This window comes from Balaenoptera acutorostrata, chromosome 2 (assembly GCF_949987535.1).
Source record: "Balaenoptera acutorostrata chromosome 2, mBalAcu1.1, whole genome shotgun sequence".
Lineage (NCBI taxonomy): Eukaryota > Metazoa > Chordata > Mammalia > Artiodactyla > Balaenopteridae > Balaenoptera > Balaenoptera acutorostrata.
In genome coordinates, this window is record NC_080065.1 from 115,643,597 (window position 1) to 115,668,876 (window position 25,280).

Consider the following 25,280-nt stretch of genomic DNA (forward strand, 5'->3'; position numbering starts at 1 on the left):
AATAGTAGCATGCAGATTGGGAAGAAGACAAGAATTTGAAGTACCACCAAACCAGCAGTGAGTTTATTATTTTTCTCTCTCTCTCCTGGACTCAGCATAGCCCAAACTTGAATGTGGTTATTAGGGCATGTATAGAGAAGCTCTAGGGAATACCTCTAGTTTAAATCAAGGAAGAGAAAGGTCCCTTAATGCTTAGAGAAAGCAGGGGAAATCCCCCCTTTAAGAAAAGTTTCTACATTCTCTCCTGGCCTGTCTGCCAAGCAATCCTGTGATAGTGGCAGTGGGGACAACAGTGACAGCAGTAGGAGTCATAAAAATCTGAGGTGAACCTTCCTCTCTGATCTGCAGAGCTTTTATTCCAAAAGGGCAAGGTGAACCCCATTGCTTTTTGTCTCTGTTCTCCTATTACTCAGACCTAGAAGCAGATACAGTCATAAAAAGTACACGGCTTAGTGAGATAACTAGAGCCCAAACTTTCTGGAAGCAGGACTGAAATGAGAACCACAGGGACATGGAAGGTACCAGAGAGATAATGGAGAGGGAGGAGCTAGAGAAAGTAACCCCATAAAATTGTTTATCAACTCCTTTGCTCAACTCCAAGTTGTGTATGTGTGAATATGACCCTAAAATTTCTTTGAGAAATGAGCTACTAAGCCATTGAACTACCTCCGTCCCAGACTGGTCCCTTGGTGACAAACACATAGGATCGATTTGAATATCAATTGGAAAATTGACAGTGAAAATTTGACAATGAAACTGAAAGCTCATAGAAGCTTTGAAAGTTTGGAACGTACATCCTGAACCCAACTAGGTTGATTTTATGCTAAAAAAAAAAATGAGTCAGCATTCTTTGTAGGATTTAAGTAAGACTGAGAGTGTTCTAATATATTCTTCAAAATGTCTAGGATACAATACAAAATTACACCCTCTGTAAAGACATAAGAACATCTCAATTTGCATGGGAAAATACACTCAACAGATTCCCACTCTGAAATGGCAAAGATTTTGGAATTATCTGACAAAGACCAAAATATCAATTATAAAGATATTCCAACTAGTAAGTGCAAGCATTCCTGAAATGAATGGAAGTATAGAAAGTTTCAGCAAATAAATAGAATATATAAAGAAAACCCAAATGTAAATATTAGGATTAAGGAAAGAATAACCAAAATAAAAATTTCTCTGGATATACTGAATAGAATAGAGATGACAGAGGAAAAAGTCAGTGAACTTAACGATAGATGAGAAGAAAGTATTTAATATGAACACCACAGAGAAAAGAAGATTGGGAAAAATATGAACAGAGTCTCAGGGATCTGTGGGAAAAATCAAAGCAGTTGTCATGGGTTCCAGAAGTCGACAAAAGGAGAGAAGAAATATGACTGAAGACTTCTCAAATTTGGCAAAAGATTTAAATCATCAGATTCAAGAAGGCAAGTAAACTCCAAACAAGAAATACTTGAAGCCAGAGATATCATAATCAAAACTGAGAGCTACAGACAAAGAAAAAATGACATGGAAAAACAACCTGTTGTTTTTAGGGGAACGGTGATTCTAACAACAGTAAATTTCTCATGGCAAACCATACAAGCCAGAAGGATAGCACACCTTTTTGAACTACTGAAAGAAAGGATTGTCAGTGAAGATGGAGGTGAAATAAGGGCATTCTCACATGAAGAAAGACTAATTTATAACCAAAAGAGCTTCTTTAAAGGCTGATAATTTTTGCAGATTTTAGTGTGTTCAAATGTATTGTTTTAGAATTTCCAAATAGAAGGCTATTTCTTTGTTGTTCTTCCTCCCTTTATCGCTGTTCAGACTCTACCCATTCATCAGAACCCTGATTAATGTACACTTTTGACTTCCTGAATCGTCTCTCACTCTACCATGCATGAACCTGGTGGACTTCAGAATACTTTTCTTATAACTTGCATTCCATTCACTCCCTCTCCTTCTAATCTCTTTGTGGTCAAAGATCTTCCTCAATACTTGTCTGTGTCCTCAGCATCTAGTATAGTGATTGAGCGTCCCAGGTGCTCAGTCTATGTATTTCTGAATAGAAATGAATTCTTGATAGGAAAATCATACCTTTCCTTGGTTTATAATAAAAGCAGGGCTGAGCTTATCTTGTTTTGGCTCTTGGCTACTAGTGTATATCTTATTAGACACTGGCCAGAACATAAATCAGACACTTAATATTTCTATTTTGGCAAGACAAGTTGTAGGGATAAGACTGGGATACATTATTCTTAAGGAATTATTATGAAAAGTGGTTATTCTTAAGATATTTTTCTTCTCAAGATCCTTTACTGTTAAAGTTTTAATTTAATTAGAATATTGTTTATATTAGAAAATATTTTAATGGTGCTATTAAACACTGTATGAATGTTAAAATATGCTGAGTATAACTTTGGGAAACAAAAACCATCTTAATTTAAAAAACTCCCCGAGGTCCTCCTTGTAGTTTTTAAGAGTTGTTCTCACTATAAGCATCTGGAAGTACAGCTTGTGCTCACTATACACTTATACAGCATTGTCAGTGAACCGTTAATACTTGTTGAGCATCTATTCTGTGCCGTAGATTTTTTTATTATGTCACCTCCTTTAACCTTTCAAGAGTTCTCTATCATAAAGGATTGTTACCTCATTTTACAAATAAGAAAGCTAAGTTTAATGATTAATGGTTAACATGTTTCAGATAGGCCATCATATGCTTAAAATATGCTATCTAAATTAATTTGCATTCCTAAGAAAAATGACTGATTTCTCAATTTTACTGTTGGGAAAACTGAGGCTTAGAAAACAGAACTAACTTTACCATGATCACAAAGCTAAAATTCGAGGGTTGGACTCAAACCCTAGAGTATTTGACATAGAGCCTCAATTCCTAAGATTTTATCCTTTGCATTTTGCCTTTTTTATGTATACTTAATACAGAAAACAGGTCATGAAAAATTTATTATTGAATTTCAATCAAGATTTTAGAAAACACAAAATCGTTTTTGAGAAAAATTTTCACCATCTTGTTTACTATCAACTGCCTCAGTGTATAGACCTAAAAAAAAGTGATCTTAAAAATGGCATCTAGAGTTGGAACCACTTGTCCCTAAGTACACATATGTTTTATTTGATGGATTATGTCAAAGCACTATATTAAACTTAATATTTTAAATATTGGTAGTTGAGATTTAAGAATATCAGGTATTTGTAATTGTGTTGTAATTAGAATTATATTCTTTAGATTTCTCCAGTTTATAGAATTATTTATTTCCTTCACTTGAATGAAAAACACTGATCATACTGAGTAGAAAGCAAGTTATGAACAGTAACAAAATGATTAAAATTTGGCAAGGTGAAAAAAAATGTGTCAAACTGTTTCAAAGTTTGAGTTGGTTTTTAGTCATACATAAAGGCATGCTGTCATTGATTTTACTAGTATACTAAAAAAGCAATTTATACAGCTTTTTAGTAGCATGATATTTTTAGTTTTAATTGTCCCTGATTAATGCCTTCAGGATATGATTACGTTATGACATTATAAAAATGCGTTAGCCAAAATTCCTGATTTATATGCAATCAGAACACTTTAAAATTTTTCCAGCTGTATCCTTAAACTTACTTCACAAAAATCTTTAACTGTGTTTCATCTTACCTCTTTTTTAAAGTCATGACAGTTTTTTAATCTCCAAGGCAGATGAAATCATTAAACCTAGTTTTTTTTTTTTTGCTTATGAGCAAAGTTATATATAAAGCCTAAGAACTCTGATTTATCGTTTTTAAAATTAACATAGCAATGAGAAGACCAGTTTTCAGCCATGTTTGTGGTCGACTGCACAGTAAAGTTCTCATTACTGATTTACAAGGGTTAGATGTGTAATCTACCACATATGGCTTTTTTAATGCGCCACTAGATTTATATTTTCAGAGTTTCACTGAAATCTAAATTAAGAATTTCGGATGGTATATATTATTAATGATATATTAATGATATATCAAAACCACAATAATGTACATTGGTGTCTGGCTTCATTTAAACTCTCTGAGGATTTAAGAGCTTAACTTCTAAAGCCATCCAATAACCCGCCCTTAAATTTTCTGAAGAGAGATGAAAAGTGGATGTGAAGTAGAATAAATCTAGAATACAATAGCAGGAGCACAAAACTAGCCTGCAGGCATAAATTTTCTCAATTGTTCTGCTTTCCATACAAAAGTAGTCCTTCTCATTACCCTAATGTGGGGAGAAGGTGGGTCAGCTTAGTGGTGTGGTTTATTATAAACCTTAAGGAAGGGTAAAAACAACAAAAGCACCAACAAAATCTATTTTGGATGTGTCCTTAACCATGAAGTCCTCTTTATCTCTCAGAAGGGCAGAAGTTAGGAATTGGCCACCGCTGCTCACCCTACATGCCACTCTCCCTCTGGACTCCCTTTCTTTCACTATTTTTCCTAAACACTTACCTGAACCATCTTTCATCTTCTTCCTGCACCGTATCAATTTTTCATATAAAAGCTTGCCAAAGATTTCAAGTGGTGTATATACACTATCTGGTGCACTTAGTGCACTGCTCTTAGATACCTCCAGTGCACCTTTGGGTAATAAATGAGTGATTATTTACTGTTTTATTTTCCTTCAGAAACCCATTAAAAATATAATACAAATTTTTTTAACATGTATATTCCCATCTGTAGTTAATTTGGTCTCAATACACATAACAAGGTCAAAAGGTAAATTAAGCAAAGAAAATGTTGCATCTAGCTTCTTACAATGTATTAAATCTTTCACATGAAGTTCCTACTTCATTTGATTCCAACACAGTGAAAATGTAAACTTGTCAATTAATTTTTTTTCTATTTAAATTACTTTATTCATCTACCTTGTTTTTGTTTTTGTTGCTTTCACATAATCCCCCAACCTCTCATTTGATTCTCTCCAAGTAGCCTGGGTGTTGGGCTATAGATCAGAAACCACCATTCTTTCTCTGCCCTCTGAGACCTTAGGTCTTTGCGCCTTTGCAGTGAATTCCTTAGTCTACGTGGCAGCAGAGCACACTGCTGGACTTTGCTCCCAGGAATGTAGCTGGTGGGTTCAACAAAAGGATATTCATCTCAGGACTCTGTAGCCTTTCTATCTAGCTCTCTTCACCCACTCTTTATCTTCCCACCCACCCCAGCCCTACCCTTCCATCTCGTACTGCTGCTGAAAATATTGCTGAACTTCCGCTATGTCATCTATAGGTCCCCTACGTTAAACCATCCACCCCTCTGGCCTCCTTGGCAGCGAGAGTCAAAGTAGGCTCAGGAATGATAGCTCAGTCCTTATCTCCACCTAGTCACACAGTATTTTCGTTTATTCTCTATTTCAGCCACCCTATATTGGCCTGTTGTTTCCCAATCCACATCCGCCAGAGTTCCAAAAGAATACTACTAATCCTTATCCCTTCCCACCTGCCATCAGAGCAAAGCCTTTAGATGACTAGGAAGACATCGCCTATGTGGAAATACAAAAGAGAAATGCATGTTGGTACACCTCAAAATTTATGATCACTGTACTATACAAAACATGGTCTACACATTGGGAGTGAACAAGTACTTGATTTCTCAGTACTTTCCTGCCCTTGTGGTGCTTACATTCTAAAGGAGAGATGGTCAATAGCCATAGTAAATAATTAGATTAATTGATATATTTTTTTTAAAAAATGAAATGAGGCATTAAAAAATGAAATGAAAATGAAACAGAAAAAAATAGTAGATCTAAGTAAGAGATAATCTGGGAATGCCAGGGTGGGGATAAGGATCTTTATAATTATAATCTGGTGATCAAGAAATGCCTTACTGAAAAAAGTGATATTGTTACGGAACCAAGCCTGGGTCCATTCGCCTGTGTGCAGTAAAGCCAATCTACTGACGCCAGGTTGTGGTGAAGAAAGTGCAGCATTAATTGTATTTAGCTGCCAGACAAGATGTTCAGAGCAGCTAATGCTCAAAAAACTCAAACTCTCTGATGGGTTGCAGGGAAGCATTTTGAAAGGCAAGGTGAGGGAGAGGAGTTGCGGGGGATGTGATCAGCTTGTGTACAATTCTCTGATTGGTTGATGGTGAGGTAATAGAGTGGTGTCACAGGGGTTAACATTATGAATCCTCAGGCTCCAGCTGGACTGGGGGCTATGTGCTCATGGTTATCATGTAGTTAACTTCTTCCATTTGGTGGGGGCTTTAGTATCTGTAAAACAACTCAGGAATGTGTATCAGATACTGTCATCTATATACTTCAGGGAGGAACTAAAAATTCTGTGACTGATGTATGGCTGACTTGCTGTTTAAATTGTTACAGCTCTCCTGATCCAACTGCTACTTTGCTCACTACATGTTCACATCCTTTCAATCATTTTTTTTTTTTTTTGGTATAAGTTAATCCCAAACTCCTAATTTATCCATTATTAATTCTTAAACCAGGCTTTTGTACCTCAGGGGAGGTCTGGGAGACTATAGGTTTTCTACAGACAAGAGGCAGGCAAAGGACATGGGGAGAGGGGTCTCTCCCAGAAAGGCTCCGTAGGGTCCTCCTTGGTTACAATATTTTTAAAAATTTGAGGAAGTTCTGAAGAGAGATCTAGGTAGAGAATGTTCCAGACAAGTGAAAAGCCAGTGAAGAGGTCTTGAGGTGGAAACATCCTTGACTCATTTGCTGACCTCCCTCCACTGCAAAAAAAGCCAGTGTAGCTGGAGTGCAGTCAATAAAGGAGATTATTATAGGAAATTTTAGATTTTGTGTTTCTTCTTGTGACAACTTTGATAAATTGTAAAATTTATTAGCATACTATTTTATATATTACCTTGATGTCTTTAGGAATTGTAGAGACATTTCCTTATTCACTTTTGGTGCTGGTGGTTTGTACTTGTCTCTCTTTTATTCTTAATCAGTTTATTAGGTATGTATCAATTTTTGCCAATTTTCTCTTACATTTGTATTATTGTTCGTTGATTTTCCTCTTTATTATTTCCTTCTATTTTTTTAAGCTTTAATGCCCTCTTCTTTTCCCATCTTCTGGGAAGAATTTTAACCATTGATTTTCAGTCTCTTTTTTCTGATATACACTATGAATTTTCCTAAGCGCTGTCGTTTCAGCTCACACATTTTTGAGTTTAAAGTATTTTAAACTCAGTTTAAAGTATTTTCTAATTTCCATTATAATGGAAATTGTATTTTCTAATTTCCATTATAATTTCTTTCTCTTGTGGACTACTTAGAAGTGTATCGTTTCATGTCTAGACAGTTTGGGCTTTTCTGGTTATCTTTTTAGTCCTTTATTTCTATTATTTACATTGTAGCCAGTGAACATACTTAGGAATATTTCCACTTTTGAAATTCGTTGAGTTTTTTTTCCCCAATACTCAGTAAATGGTCAATTTTTATAAAAGTACCATATACACTTAAAAAGAATGTGAATTTTGTTGTCAGGTGCAATGTTCTATTAGGTCAGTTAAGACAGACTTGCTAATTTATTGTTCTGATCTGTTATGTCCTTAGTGAATATTTTTATGGTTGTTCTATCAGCGATTAAGAGACATGTTAAAGTCTCCCAGTTTAATTATGGATTTGTCCATTTCTCCTCTTAATGCTGTTCATTTTTGCTTTCTGTATTTTGAGCCTACAGATAAAAGTTGTGAAATCCCCTTATTGTAGTAACCCTTTTATCATAAAACAAAAATCCCTTTATCTCTCCTGATGCTTGTGGCTTAAACAATTTGCTATAATTTTGTACATTTGTAGTATTTATATTATTACCCCTGATCTGTTTTGGTTAATGTTTATGTATTATATCATTTTCTATTCTTTTACTTTTAACTTATCTATTTCCTTATATTTAAAGTGTATGTATCTCTTGTAAGCAGAGTAGAGTTGCGGTTTATTTTTATTATGCAGTTCTATAATCTTAGTTTGAATTTAGCATAGTTAGTCTTTTTTATTTAATGAAATTTCTGGTATAAAATGTGAGCTTTCTATTTGTTTCATTTTTAATTTTATTTCTTTTTCTTTTTCCCTCTGTTCTTGCTTTTTTATATAAGTAAATCTAATATTTGTGTGCCATTTTCTATATTTAAAACTGTTGATTATATATTATTTTACTATTCTTTTGAAATTACCCTATGTGTTACGACATGTATCCTTTTACTACTCTCCTAATATTGCTAGAACTTTTGAACACTTGAACTCCATTTATCCCACCACTATATGTTGTTGCATGTATTTTAGTTCTCTGTATTTTAAAATTGGAAGACATTAAAATTAGTGTTTTGTGTATTTGGTATTTATTTACAGTTGCTCATATAGTTACTCTTTCTGGTATTCTTTTTTTCCTCTGTATTTCCATGTTTGATTCTGGGATTTTTCCTTCTGTTTGAAGAAAATTCTTTAACATTTCTTTACACCAATAATTTTTTCTTATTAATTTTTTAATGTAGTGAAGTAACATTGGTTTATAACATTATATGTTTCACATGTGCATTATATTTTGACTTCTGTGTATGCTGTAGCATGCTTACAATCAAAAGTTTAGTTTTCATCTGTCACCATGCATTTGAACCCCTTTACCTATTTTGCCCTCCCCACTGCCCCTTCCCCTTTGGTAACCACTACTCTTTTCTCTGTATCTTTGTGTTTTTATTTGGTTTGGTTTGTTCATTTATTTTGTTTTTGTTCGTTTATATTACACATGAGTGAAATCATATGGTGTTTGTCTTTCTTCGTCTGCATATTTCACTTAGCATAATTCCTTCAAGGTCCAACCACATTGTTGCAAATAGCAAGATTTCATCCTTTTTTAGTGGCTGAGAAGTATTATACTGTATGTATGTACCACATCTTCTTTATTCATTCATCCATTCATGGGCACTTAGGTTATTTCCATATCTTGATTCTTGTAAATAATTTGTAGCTGCTATGGAAAACAGTATGGACAGTGGTTAAAACATTAAGACTAGATATAGCTATTCCTTTTCTGGATATTTATCTGAAGAACAAAAACACTAATTCAAAAAGATATAAGCACTCCTATCTTTATCACAGCATTATCTACACCAATATTTTAATATAAAGTATCATTAGGAAGGGGTTTCTTTCTCTCATTTACAAAAAGATGTATTTGGTTTGTGGTGGCCCAGTGAATGTGGATTTCAAGCTCCCTATCTTTATGTTAAAAATGGCTTTACTTCATCATCATTTATTCTCTAGTTTTTATGTAGAGGTGACTTCCCTCTCACAGTGAACCTTTTCTTTACTTGGTTTGTAATTTTTATTTGTGAGCTAATCTTGTCAGCTTTCCTGTGGGAATTTTATGTTTACTGAGATGATATCATAGTGATATTTCATTTATTTTTACTTAACTGACAAGGAAATCCCTAATCCTTGTATGATCCCCAAATTGTAGGATCAATTTGTACATTACATTCATGGTTTAGTATTCTTGTGGCTTCACACCTATGCATGATGGTGGCTTGGAGTTTTGATTTGTTTATCAAGTCTTTTCTAGCATATCCAGAATTTATTTTGAGCCAGAGTTCCTTGCTGCTTTCCTGCATATGGATTTTTAAAGTTATTTTCAAGTATGTTTGAAAGTCATTAACAGCAGCTATTCCAGGCTTTCTGATTTGTGTATGGATCTCAGTTCCTTACTCACTAATACCTGTCACAGCAGATATTTTGAAGCCACGCCCATTATTTAATAAGACTTGTATCTTATATGATACCCAGGCTCTGACAGCATTAACTCATGATCTTATCACTCCAGACTTGAATTTTTTTAAGCTTCATTCCTGTACCTGAGAATTGTTTTTACTTCAACCTTAGCTATACATTCAAAAATTTGTATATTACATATTATTTGGCATCTCTATGTGTTTTTCAGAAAAGGAGTCTCATTCTACGTGACATGAGAACATAAAAACAATATTTTAATGTCTAAACAATATTCTGCCTTATTTGACCACAGAGTTTCACTGTACTTTTCATTAAACTAATACCGTTTTTGTTGTCATTAGAAGTCACTTTTTTTCTTAGTATTCATACAAACTGTACTGTTAAGAATGTTATAGGTTAGGATTAACCAAGATGGCGGAGTAGAAGGACGTGCTCTCACTCCCTCTTGCGAGAGCACCAGAATCACAACTGGCTGCTGGACAATCATTGACAGGAAGACCCTGGACTTCACCAAGGAGGATACCCCACGTCCAAGGACAGAGGAGAAGCCACAGTGAGACAGTAGGAGGGGTGCAATCAGAGTAAAATCAAATCCCATAACTGCTGGGTGGGTGACTCACAGACTGGCGAACACTTATACCACAGAAGTCCACCCACTGGAGTGAAGGTTCTGAGCCCCACCTCAGGCTTCCCAACCTGGGGGTCCGGCAAAGGGAGGAGGAATTCCTAGAGAATCAGACTTTGAAGTCTAGTGGGAATTGATTGCAGGACTGTGACAGGACTGGGGGAAACAGAGACCCCACTCTTGGAGGGCACACACAAAGTAATGTGTGCATCGGGACCCAGGGGAAGGAGCAGTGACCCTGGGGGAGACTGAACCAGACGTACCTGCTGGTGTTGGGGGGTCTCCTGCAGAGGCGAGTGGTGGCTCTGTTTCACCGTGGGGATAAGGACACTGGCAGCAGAGGTCCTGGGAAGTTCTCCTTGGCGTGAGCCCTCCCAGAGTCTGCCATTAACCCCACCAAAGAGCACGGGTAGGCTCCAGTGTTGGGTTGCCTCAGGCAAAACAACCAACAGGGAGGGAACCCAGCCCCACCCATCAACAGTCAAGTGGATTAAGGTTTTACTGGGCTCTGATCGCCACAGCAACAGGGAGGGAACCCAGCCCCACCCATCAACAGTCAAGTGGATTAAGGTTTTACTGAGCTCTGACCGCCACAGCAACAGTCATCTCTACCCACCACCAGAGCCTCCCATCAAGCCTCTTAGATAGCCTCAACCACCAGAGGGCAGACAACAGAAGCAAGAAAAACTACAATCCTGCAGCCTGTGGACCAAAAACCACAGTTACAGAAAGACAGAGAAGATGAAAAGGCAGAGGGCTATGTACCAGATGAAGGAACAAGAAAAAACCCCAGAAAAACAACTAAATGAAGTGGAGATAGGCAACCTTCCAGAAAAAGAATTCAGAATAATGATAGTGAAGATGATCCAGGACCTCGGAATAAGAATGGAGGCAAAGATTGAGAAGATGCAAGAAATGATTAACAAAGACCTAGAAGAATTAAAGAACAAACAAACAGAGATGACCAATACAATAACTGAAATGAAAACTACACTAGAAGGAATCAATAGCAGAATAACTGAGGCAGAAGAACGGATAAGTGACCTGGAAGACAGAATGGTGGAATTCACTGCTGCAGAACAGACTAAAGAAAAAAGAATAAAAAGAAATGAAGACAGCCTAAGAGACCTCTGGGACAACATTAAACGCAACAACATTCGCATTATAGGGGTCCCAGAAGGAGAAGAGAGAGAGAAAGGACCAGAGAAAATATTTGAAGAGATTATAATCGAAAACTTCCCTAACATGGGAAAGGAAATAGCCACCCAAGTCCAGGAAGCGCAGAGAGTCCCATACAGAATAAACCCAAGGAGAAACACGCCGAGACACATAGTAATCAAAGTGGCAAAAATTAAAGACAAAGAAAAATTACTGAAAGCAGCAAGGGAAAAACGACAAATAACATACAAGGGAACCCCCATAAGGTTAACAGCTGATTTCTCAGCAGAAACTCTGCAAGCCAGAAGGGAGTGGCATGAAATACTTAAAGTGATGAAAGGGAAGAACCTACAACCAAGATTACTCTACCCAGCAAGGATCTCATTTAGATTTGATGGAGAAATCAAAAGCTTTACAGACAAGCAAAAGCTAAGAGAATTCAGCACCACCAAACCAGCTCTACAACAAATGCTAAAGGAACTTCTCTAAGTGGGAAACACAAGAGAAGAAAAGGACCTACAAAAACAAACCCAAAACAATTAAGAAAATGGTCATAGGAACATACATATCGATAATTACCTTAAACGTGAATGGATTAAATGCCCCAACCAAAAGACATAGACTGGCTGAATGGATACAAAAACAAGACCCATATATATGCTGTCTACAAGAGACCCACTTCAGACCTAGGGACACATACAGACTGAAAGTGAGGGGATGGAAAAAGATATTCCATGCAAATGGAAATCAAAAGAAAGCTGGAGTAGCTATACTCATATCAGATAAAATAGACTTTAAAATAAAGAATGTTACAAGAGACAAGGAAGGACACTACATAATGATCCAGGGATCAATCCAAGAAGAAGATATAACAATTATAAATATATATGCACCCAACATAGGAGCACCTCAATACATAAGGCAACTGCTAACAGCTATAAAAGAGGAAATCGACAGTAACACAATAATAGTGGGGGACTTTAACACCTCACTTACACCAATGGACAGATCATCCAAAATGAAAATAAATAAGGAAACAGAAGCTTTAAATGACACAATAGACCAGATAGATTTAATTGATATATATAGGACATTCCATCCAAAAACGGCAGATTACACGTTCTTCTCAAGTGCACACGGAACATTCTCCAGGATAGATCACATCTTGGGTCACAAATCAAGCCTCAGTAAATTTAAGAAAATTGAAATCATATCAAGCATCTTTTCTGACCACAACGCTATGAGATTAGAAATGAATTACAGGGAAAAAAACGTAAAAAAGACAAACACATGGAGGCTAAACAATACGTTACTAAATAACCAAGAGATCACTGAAGAAATCAAACAGGAAATAAAAAAATACCTAGAGACAAATGACAATGAAAACACGACGACCCAAAACCTATGGGATGCAGCAAAAGCGGTTCTAAGAGGGAAGTTTATAGCTATACAAGCCTACCTAAAGAAACAAGAAAAATCTCAAGTAAACAATCTAACTTTACACCTAAAGAAACTAGAGAAAGAAGAACAAACAAAACCCAAAGTTAGCAGAAGGAAAGAAATCATAAAGATCAGAGCAGAAATAAATGAAATAGAAACAAAGAAAACAATAGCAAAGATCAATAAAACTAAAAGTTGGTTCTTTGAGAAGATAAACAAAATTGATAAGCCATTAGCCAGACTCATCAAGAAAAAGAGGGAGAGGACTCAAATCAATAAAATCAGAAATGAAAAAGGAGAAGTTACAACAGACACCGCAGAAATACAAAACATCCTAAGAGACTACTACAAGCAACTTTATGCCAATAAAATGGACAACCTGGAAGAAATGGACAAATTCTTAGAAAGGTATAACCTTCCAAGACTGAATCAGGAAGAAACAGAAAATATCAACAGACCAATCACAAGTAATGAAATTGAAACTGTGATTAAAAATCTTCCAACAAACAAAAGTCCAGGACCAGATGGCTTCACAGGTGAATTCTATCAAACATTTAGAGAAGAGCTAACACCCATCCTTCTCAAACTCTTCCAAAAAATTGCAGAGGAAGGAACTCTCCCAAACTCATTCTATGAGGCCACCATCACCCTGATACCAAAACCAGACAAAGACACTACAAAAAAAGAAAATTACAGACCAATATCACTGATGAATATAGATGCAAAAATCCTCAACAAAATACTAGCAAACAGAATCCAACAACACATTAAAAGGATCATACACCACGATCAAGTGGGATTTATCCCAGGGATGCAAGGATTCTTCAATATACGCAAATCAATCAATGTGATACACCATATTAACAAATTGAAGAATAAAAACCATATGATCATCTTAATAGATGCAGAAAAAGCTTTTGACAAAATTCAACACCCATTTATGATAAAAACTCTCCAGAAAGTGGGCATAGAGGGAACCTACCTCAACATAATAAAGGCCATATATGACAAACCCACAGCAAACATCATTCTCAATGGTGAAAAACTGAAAGCATTTCCTCTAAGATCAGGAACGAGACAAGGATGTCCACTCTCACCACTATTATTCAACATAGTTCTGGAAGTCCTAGCCACGGCAATCAGAGAAGAAAAAGAAATAAAAGGAATACAAATTGGAAAAGAAGAAGTAAAACTGTCACTGTTTGCGGATGACATGATACTATACATAGAGAATCCTAAAACTGCCACCAGAAAACTGCTAGAGCTAATTAATGAATATGGTAAAGTTGCAGGTTACAAAATTAATGCACAGAAATCTCTTGCATTCCTATACACTAATGATGAAAAATCTGAAAGAGAAATTATGGAAACACTCCCATTTACCATTGCAACAAAAAGAATAAAATACCTAGGAATAAACCTACCTAGGGAGACAAAAGACCTGTATGCAGAAAACTATAAGACACTGATGAAAGAAATTAAAGATGATACCAACAGATGGAGAGATATACCATGTTCTTGGATTGGAAGAATCAACATTGTGAAAATGAGTATACTACCCAAAGCAATCTACAGATTCAATGCAATCCCTATCAAATTACCAATGGCATTTTTTACGGAGCTAGAACAAATCATCTTAAAATTTGTATGGAGACACAAAAGACCCCGAATAGCCAAAGCAGTCTTGAGGCAAAAAAATGGAGCTGGAGGAATCAGACTCCCTGACTTCAGACTATACTACAAAGCTACAGTCATCAAGACAATATGGTACTGGCACAAAAACAGAAACATAGATCAATGGAACAAGATAGAAAGCCCAGAGATTAACCCACGCACCTATGGTCAACTAATCTATGACAAAGGAGGCAAAGATATACAATGGAGAAAAGACAGTCTCTTCAATAAGTGGTGCTGGGAAAACTGGACAGCCACATGTAAAAGAATGAAATTAGAATACTCCCTAACACCATACACAAAAATAAACTCAAAATGGATTAGAGACCTAAATATAAGACTGGCCACTATAAAACTCTTAGAGGAAAACATAGGAAGAACACTCTTTGACATAAATCACAGCAAGATCTTTTTCGATCCACCTCCTAGAGTAATGGAAATAAAAACAAAAATAAACAAGTGGGACCTAATGAAACTTCAAAGCTTTTGCACAGCAAAGGAAACCATAAACAAGACGAAAAGACAACCCTCAGAATGGGAGAAAATATTTGCAAATGAATCAACGGACAAAGGATTAATCTCCAAAATATATAAACAGCTCATTCAGCTCAATATCAAAGAAACAAACACCCCAATCCAAAAATGGGCAGAAGACCTAAATAGACATTTCTCCAAAGAAGACATACAGACGGCCACCAAGCACATGAAAAGATGCTCAACATCACTAATTATTAGAGAAATGCAAATCAAAACTACAATGAGGTATCACCTCACTCCTGTTAGAATGGGCATCATCAGAAAATCTACAAACAACAAATGCTGGAGAGGGTGTGGAGAAAAGGGAACCCTCTTGCACTGTTGGTGGGAATGTAAATTGATACAGCCACTATGGAGAACAGTATGGAGGTTCCTTAAAAAACTAAAAATAGAATTACCATATGACCCAGCAATCCCACTACTGGGCATATACCCAGAGAAAACCATAATTCAAAAAGACACGTGCACCCGAATGTTCATTGCAGCACTATTTACAATAGCCAGGTCATGGAAGCAACCTAAATGCCCATCAACAGACGAATGGATAAAGAAGTTGTGGTACATATATACGATGGAATATTATTCAGCCATAAAAAGGAAGGAAATTGAGTCATTTGTTGAGACGTGGATGGATCTAGAGACTGTCATACAGAGTGAAGTAAGTCAGAAAGAGAAAAACAAATATCGTATGTTAATGCATGTATGTGGAATGTAGAAAAATGGTACAGATGAGCCAGTTTGCAGGGCAGAAGTTGAGACACAGATGTAGAGAATGGACATATGGACACCAAGGGGGGAAAACTGCGATGAGGTGGGGATGGTGATGTGCTGAATTGGGCGATTGGGATTGACATGTATACACTGATGTGTATAAAACTGATGCCTAATAAGAACCTGCAGTATAAAAAAAACAAACAAAACAACTAATACTAAACTTTCATTGGGTTATTTGTATGGAAATATGTTAATATAAATGTTTCAGACATTACATGAAATTTCTAAAAATCTTATATTTGTATTTGTATGGAAATATGTATGGAAATATGTTAATATAAATGTTTCAGACATTACATGAAATTTCTAAAAATCTTATATTTGTATTTGTATGGAAATATGTATGGAAATATGTTAATATAAATGTTTCAGACATTACATGAAATTTCTAAAAATCTTATATTTGTATTTGTATGGAAATATGTATGGAAATATGTTAATATAAATGTTTCAGACATTACATGAAATTTCTAAAAATCTTATATTTGTATTTGTATGGAAATATGTATGGAAATATGTTAATATAAATGTTTCAGACATTACATGCAATTTCTAAAAATCTTATATTTGTATTTGTATGGAAATATGTATGGAAATATGTTAATATAAATGTTTCAGACATTACAGGAAACGTCTAAAAATCTTATATGTTCTGGTATAATGTTATAAGTAATAATCCTAGTTATTACTTTAAAATGTATATCTCAGAAATAACTAATTTTCTTGTCAACTGCATTATTATGAACTTTCATCAAATCTTTAACCATGGTCATTTTTAAGTCTTTTGTCATTTACAGACAGTTCTGGGTGTACTCTGATGATTTTGCAAATATGTTCCTATAAAAGAGTTTCATCTTCAAGAAATTCATGGAAAAGACTCTGACAAGTACAGGTTTCTGGTAACTGACTGTACTGCTGAACTGAATGAATAAGCATTTTCAGAACTCTAATGAAAAACTGATGAACTCATAAAAGTGCTAACAAAAGATCAAGATGAAAAAAAAGAAATTAATTACATGGGACTGAGTGAACTGATGAGGATGAGTATAATTTTTGTGACTTTCTGTCTGAATTAAAAAAAAAAAAATCCCACAAGGACTCAGAGGAAAAGAATATACAAATCAATTTTCACTGCAAAGTAAAGGAGCTGTTACAGTGGAGGATTACTGGACTGAATGTCAATATTATGACATAGTATAAGTGTGTTTCATGTTTGGTAATTGCAATCATTGTTGCTTTTGTTGTGGTCATCCATGTACAATGCTTGGTGTCAGTCTATCTATCTCTTGTAAAAATAAAATACAGTGTGTGTGTGTGGAAAAAAAAAAAAAAAAAAGAAAAAAAAAAAAACTTGCACATAATATAAATTAGTGACAAAACTATGATTAATACTTAAATACTACTTAATACTACAATACTTAAAATTGTTCCATTAACAATTATCACTAAAAACTGAAATGACAGTATGTCATACTTTTTGAAGGGATCCCTAAACATGACTTGTGAAAGTTTGGAGAACATAAGTTTATTAAAACTGTAAAAGTAAAAAAAAAAAAAAAAAGAATGTTATAGGTTACTTAAACATTTAAGAGGATCTGGAAGTCTATTTTTAATTACTGTTATAACTATACTGATATTAGATGTATAACTTATATAACTGTACTTTTATAGGCCTAGATCATCATCTTGTCTTTTAATGGAACAGAGGCAGATAATTAGCAAACTAGTAAAGCAAGTTATTGTTTTAAAATATGTTCAAGGCCCAATTTGAATGTAATTGTTAAGTGGGTTTTACATTATCTGGGCATCATTATTAAAATATTATAATTTTTTTTTCAAATTCGTGGATGAAATACATTTGATTCTTCTAAATTATATTTTTTATTTAAGGCCCTGCATTGAATCACATTTTATATTAGTCTTTCTATGCATTTCCTTTAAAGTACCCCTTACTGAGAATGTACCAAATACAGTGTTGATGCAGGGATGTACTACAGGGCCTGCACATTTAAGGAACATAAGCGTCCCTCTGTCAGTAACGTCAGCTCATAAGCATTTTTTTACGCTTTTCCCTGATCAGTCCTTTGTTCAGGAATTCTACCCCCCAACTTCCACTTCCTTTCCCTGGCTCACCTCTGCCCACTCAATGATACCGCCAAGCTATTTCCCTCTCTAAAAGCCTTTCCTGCTTTGATTTCCCCTATTCAGTGTCTTTTGTAAGTTATTCTCCCATAATATCCTACGTACATCTTTATGTTGCAGAACATTTTTTAAATGGGTGTTTGTGTGGCTCAGGCTCCTGAAAGCAGTGCTCAGCATGTATTCATTTTTGTACCTTGGGGACCTGTCCCACATTATATTACATTAGGCCTCAAGAAATAATAGGACTCATAGGTAAAAACTTAGCTCATAGGGTGCAATCATAAGATAAATAACTTACCTAGGATTATGCAGTATTTTGTGCCAGGAAAGCCAGGATTTTGAACTGAGGTGGTTTAGCTAGTGTTTAAAGGCAGCAGTTTGGGAGCTGGACGACTTACTTTTGGTAGGATACATCCATTTGATCACATTAAAAACTCTGATATCCTGATTAGGCCGTTACTGTAACATGTATCCTGTAGGGTTTTAGAAGTTTCTGATCATCTTGATGAGGTGTATCATATCAGGTCCAGGATAGTGTGTTTTGTTTTCAGATGAGAGATTCTCTTGACTCCTGGTGCATGATTTGATTCATTTTTAGATGACAAATTAGAAGTTGTTTTGGTTTCCTTTGTGTTTTCAGAATTTCTACATTAAAAGAGGGCTTTAAAAAGCGTCTGTATTATAGCTATCTTTAAATAACAGCTGTGTTAAATCCTTTCCCCTCCTAACCTCTACCCCTTATTATAATAGGAAACATGTGGGTTCTTGAAAGGACCTGAAAAGCATGGGCTTTTAAACAGAATAATGCAAGTCATTTAAATTAGTCATGGTTACAATTATTCTCCATAACTTTTAAGTCAAAGAAAATCTCCTCAGTGTGCCAAATGTAAGAACAATGGAATTCAAACTTATCAGAAACTTAGTTGAAGATTTTGACTTTACATTTCAGTGAAAGAAGAATAGCAGTAGAGGGTCGTTTTTGGTTGTTAAATTACACCCTGATCTAGAAGACATTGTATTAATTACTATTCAAATTTCATAAACATGATTATCATATTTATGTCTTTAATTTTCTTACTATAAAACTATTATAAACACTTACATGAATTTGGAAAATGGGAAAAAAGGAAGAAAAGTTACCCACAATCTCTTCACATAATACAGTTGCTGTAAACAATTTAGCATATTTATGTGGTCTTTTGGTTTTCCTATGAAAATGTGGTGATTTGGATTTTTTAACACTTAGTTGTGATCATTCCTCTATGTCAATATGTATTCATCATTTTTGAATTCTATTTTATATAAATTTATATTTTACAGTATAAAATATGTCTTGTATATTATAAATTATCATTTTTACCACCATATGTTTTTATATGACCACACAGTAGTCATTGATTTCCCATAAACTGGTGAAGAATTTAGGGCTCCTAGAGAGGTCACTGTTCATTCTTTCTCTTCCCCTGTACCACAGGGCTGGTGCTGAGAAGATACCAAAGTTGTACATCTTCTGCATTCCTCTTACTTCCCACTGTTGCTTCTAAATCAAAATCTCTCTTGCCCTCATATAAAAACTCAGCATTTGAAGCTGAAGCTTGAGCTTTACCATCATGTCCCTCACTGTCACTGTGATTGATCCATCTCCTTGATTCTCACTCACATTTCCTATGGATGTTGGCCACCTCTCCCACCTAAGTTCTTTGTGATCATGTGCAATTTCATGTTCATGGTATCAGTCCCCCCAACACTACTTAATTATTCTTTGACCTCAGCCTCTACCTCTGCCCTTCTTCACTCTCATGGCAATACCTAATCATATCATGGAATTTCAGCTCTGAAATCTAAAAATCCCTAAATCTATCTCTTATCACAGTCTCCAATACTTTTTTTGGAAAGTGTCTGTTCTTTTACCTCATTGATGACTCCATTCTCCTGACCACTGTATTCATTTCTCCCAAGTATCAGGCTCTGACTTTACTTCACTTATCAAGCATATAGCCTTTACAAGGTCTATCCCTTCTCTCACTCTCAGTTTTACTGCCAACTCTTACACCCTAGGATTCTTCCTTTATACCCGATCTACAAAATCTCAGCTCTCTTTCCTATTTCTCTCGGTTGCTATTTCCAATAGCCATCCACCTTTGACCCATGCATCAGATAACATTGCCTCCTTTTTCACTTAGACACACAAGAATATTAAAAAATAAGTTCCTTAACTTAACAAGCTATATCTTTCAAAGTCCTTATGGCAGTCATCTCCATTGTGAAACTGTGAACATTCCTATTAAAGTCAGCAGGGAAAACACGGAGCTCAATACCACACATATTTCAACAGTATGTTGAAAACCCTAGCCAATGTAGTAACATTACAGAAAAATATAGAAAAAATATGTAAGTATACAACAAAAATAATAATATAGAAAATAAAAGAATTTAAAACAAGTGACAATACTATTTTTATTTGGGAACAGTATATTTGAATGGGTATGGGAGAAGAAATGTAAAACTTATTAAAGTGGCTAAATTTGATATGTACTGGTTCATGTAGCAAAGGGATATATGACATGATGACAACCCACATTGGCTGAATTTTAATCTGCATATGGTGATGGAATTATTTTAGTTGTGGTGAAAAACGTGGTGAAATATATGGGCATTCTAAAGGAAATTTTGTACCAAACAGTGGTCATCAGCATGCTAATTATAGTTGAGCTTGATTTAGAATATTTGTAGAACGTTTAATCTCAAATTATATATTTTTTAAAAATCTTAAAATGCTCAAGAGAATTTTAATATCCTTTTAAGAGGAGATACTTTTCTTTCACCCTCCATCTCTCCCTTCCTTCTTTCTTCCTTCCTTCTTCCGTTCAATTATGACACAAGTTCAGTTACTCCTAAATCTTAGTTTTCCGTTTTTTGTTGTTTTAATAAGTACCTGATTTAGCACTCCTAAAATTCACACTACGTTTAAGAATTTTTTAAAGTTTTTATTTCACTTATCGTTTAATGGAACTAGATAAGAACATGTTTTTCTCCTCTTTCTCTTCTTCTCCCTTCTGTTTATTACTACCTTCATCTTTCCTTCCCACTTTATCTTGATTTAACCCTGGAATAATTTCAGTTGCCTTAATAAGCCAAATGAAGTAGGGCTTATCATCTCTCTATTCATCCATTCATCCATCCATCCACCCATCCATTAATAGAGAAGTTATTCATCTATTTGTGGATTTGAAATGTCTATAAGATCTATTTTCATTTCTAAATACTTAGAGAAAATAACATATGTATATTTAATCTCTTGGCTGTTTCTTCCTGTAGTTATATGTTTTAAATAACCTGTTTGTACTACATTTTGCTTAACAAATATATCTTCATTTGTCTGATAGGCCAGTGGATACCAGGCCTTGACATTCAACATGAAGGTTTGAAAGAGTAGTTAAGGATAAACTTTGAACTAATCTCCATTTTCAATCCTCCAGCAATGCCTCTCCTCAAACCTTGTGTGCCTCAGTCTTGAGCCTCTCTGAGGTTCTACCAGGCTCATAAAATCCTTCTCTCCTGTCGTGTGGGCTGTGGCTCCACTAAATCAGTCCGTGTTCCTTCATGAATCTTCTCTTTCCAAAACCTGGGCAAGGTGGTTTATTGTTTTATTTAAATTTAATTATTCCTTACCATTATTCTTTAAGTTTCTGGAGAAAAAAAGTCACAGGCATTCAGCTAACCATCTTTAATTAGGGGCAACTCTGCTCTAAATTGTAATCAGAAGCAAAATAAAATTAGCTGGTAAATGTATTCATCTTTGGTAGTCATGTGATCTTTTGCAAATCATTTTACCTGTCCTGGCTTTAATTTTTTCATAAAATGAGCTTACATGTATTTTATAAGGATATGAGAATTAGAGAACATACAATTAATTCAAAAAATAACAATTTTTTTTTATAACAAGTAACTTTTGTTACTTGAAGATACATTAAAACATACTCTTGGAAGATTCTAGTTCCTTGTATTAAATGATATTTATTCAGGAGTATATCTGAATTAGTAAAGTAGTACATAAATCTTTGACTAAAGAGTATTAGTGATTTCAGGTATTATCCTCTTTACTAATAATTTAAACCAAAAGATCAAATGTCTTGCTGAAATTTTTGTCTTAAATAATATTTCAGTATCATGTACTCCATGGTCAGATCATCTTATTAGCTAAGAAATTTTCAAAGGAAACATTTTCAGTTTTCCAAGTACCATAGATAGTTTTTATGTTACATTAGTTAAAATGGTATTTCATAAAATAAAATTTCAAAATTTTATTAACTAAAAATATAAATGTGAGTTCAAGAATCTAATAAATGTAGTTTATTTTAGGATATTTCTTTGAAACTAGGTTTCAAGAATTGAAAAATATTTAAATAATCATTGCTTTTTCATTTACATTTTCTAAGTTGTAACTGTTTATCTTACATGACAATGAAAAGTGGTATTTATAAAATGTATGTTTATGGTATGCCTTTTGAGAACTGTATAATTGATAAAATAATTTCATCTAAAATATAAAATTGAAAAGAATATTAACAGTTTATTGAGTGACATACACATATGCATTTTCTCCTGAAATTGTTTTTAGGGGCTGGATATCACAGTTTAATATTGACATATTTGAGGGGGAAAACTATCATTTTTCTTTTCTTCTATTAATACCAAGCACAAATATTTGCATTTTAATTCTGACATTTGATAATTAACGTTTGTGTTTTCTAGGTATAGCTTACTTGAGTGGAATGTGTAGTGAAAAGAGAAAATGTATTATTGCTGAAGACAATGGCCTGAACCTTGCATTTACAATTGCTCATGAAATGGGCCACAAGTAAGTAAGAATCCTGGCTATGCTAATATATTAGCACGTACATTTGTAATTTGAGTTATTGAATTACATGCATATCTTTTCATTTTTTGCTTTGAGCCTAAGTTTTTAAAAATTAGGTAAACGAGGAGGCAGAGTAGATCATTTAAATTTGAAGAGTGTCTTCTGGTTATTGTAACCATTCCTGATACTCTGAATGAAATCTTACTACATTATTAAAATCCTCATCAGGACAATCGTTACATGGCACATGATTCATTTCACTCACATTTCCAAATGATATAAACCTTGCAATAATCATGACACTACACAACTGTGCATTATTCAAGCATCCAAGGAAAACACTATGCACAAGTAAAAATAGTTCCAGCTTCTAATAGTACCTGTTTGTTATTATCCACTACAGAGCAAAGGAATTAATCTGTACAGTTTAGGAGTAATGCATCTGGAAGAGAATTAAACTGGACACACAATTCATGTGTAATGAACATTAAGTACGTCTCAGGCATAATTCTAAGTAAGCACTTTACATAAATTATTTCACTTAAAACTCACAAAAAGCAGGGATTTCATTTTACAGATAATAAAAATAGCAATAATAATTAGTGGTAGCAACACTTATATAGCACTTACTATGTGCCAGGCACATTTCTACATGCTTTATTTATCCCCACAGCGTTCTTGTCAGGTAGACTGTAAGAGTACCCATCTTATAGGGGAGAAAACTGAAGTACAGAGAGGTTAATTTACCCTCCCAAAGTTATAAAAATACTATGATGGAGGAAGGATTTGAACTCAAGTCATCTAACCCAGGTCATACTATTCTGAATTTCTTCATTAAGTTGTCTACTATCTTTGGACCTTGGAGTCCTCATCAATAAAATGGGGATAATATCTGTGTTATGAGGTTGGTTTGGGATTCAAATGACATAAGAAATAGACACATATTTACAGGAAATACATTATAGTAGAATGGTGTGGGTTAGGGAATCAAACTTAATTTTGACTGTAGGCTTCTCTACATGCTAGCAGTATCAGCAGTACAGATGAAAAGTATTTTAATTGAACTCAGATTTACTGAAGTCCTACTCAAGGAGGTGATCTTTATGGAGACCTCTTTGGTCAAAGACATATTTAGTTTGGCCAGCAGTGTTTCAAAAATTGAATCAGTTGCCAACATTAAAAAGTATAAATTTGACATGAAAATTCAAATTTCCAGACCTGGCAACATTAGACTCACAGTCCCATATGGCAGCCATTCCTTGGAGTTGAGTAGCGTCTGTACCCTTTAGGCTGGGCCCATCTTTCCCAGCTCATCACAGGCGGCAGCACTCTGCTATCGTGCACCCAGCTGACTTCGTTTTCATTATATACCTGGACTCTGTAGACAGTTGCGTAAACTTGTGTTGGCAGTGGAATTTGACTGGTAAAGGAAAACTTAGACAAAAACTTATATACCACATAACGGTGTTTGTTTAAAAAAGCCCTTTTTATTAGAGTAAACTGAAGTATAGGAAAATGATCAAGTCATAATTATACAGCCCTATGAATTATCAAAAATTGAATGTACCCGTGTACCCATAACCTAATCCAAGAAATAGGATATTATCAGCAGGGATTGATTTTTGATGTCACTGTTTTCAGATGTGTAGGTACACTTTCATTTTCTCCCATGCAGGATTTCAGTAGTCATTCAAGTGCTCTAGAATATATGAGGAGTTTGTTATTTGAAAAAGAAACAAGAAAAGATAAATACACTTTAAAATCATTATCCTTTAGGGAAAGTATGCAATACAATGACCTCATTCAGTATTTCACACCAGGAATCATAGGATTTAGATTCTTAATTCCAATACGGTTTTCATAATTTAAAGATGTTTCAGTTTAATCATAATAGGAAAAACCACATGTATCATTTGAATGAAAAATGCTGACAATAATGTTTAGAGGCAAGAAAAAGTTATTGTTAAAAATATTTTAAGACAGTGCATATTAATCATAAATACAATTTTTCTAAATTAAATGTAAGTTTCTGAATAATTAAAATTTTTACTTCAGCCATGCATTAACAGTTTGGTAGACAAGCTGAGTATCTTTTTATGAAACAGACATTAAATAATTTTGTCAAGTACCCTGAATACTAGAGGGTTCACTTTAAAAAGAAATTTTAGAGTTTAAAAGCAATTTCTTTTAAACTAATTTCTTCAGTCTGTGTTATATTCTAAAACATAGGAAAAACAGTAATTAAAGGAACCAACCACAGTACAAGTTGCTTCATTAATATGCAAAGGCTCGGTCAAGAACCTACAACTACTTAAACAAAAAACTAAATGATATAATTTAAGGAAAGGCCACTTCAGCTTTATGTAGTAGAA

The 25,280-nt window shown here is 34.6% G+C and overlaps 1 protein-coding gene across 1 annotated transcript in view; it reads left to right on the plus strand.

Moving 5' to 3' along the window:
* Positions 1-25,280, plus strand: part of ADAMTS19 (ADAM metallopeptidase with thrombospondin type 1 motif 19) — a 298,785-nt gene that overhangs the window by 116,989 nt on the left and 156,516 nt on the right. Inside the window, exon 8 of the mRNA XM_057540882.1 lies at positions 22,803-22,908. Coding sequence (XP_057396865.1) covers positions 22,803-22,908 — 106 coding nt within the window. The remainder of the gene's footprint in view (positions 1-22,802; positions 22,909-25,280) is intronic.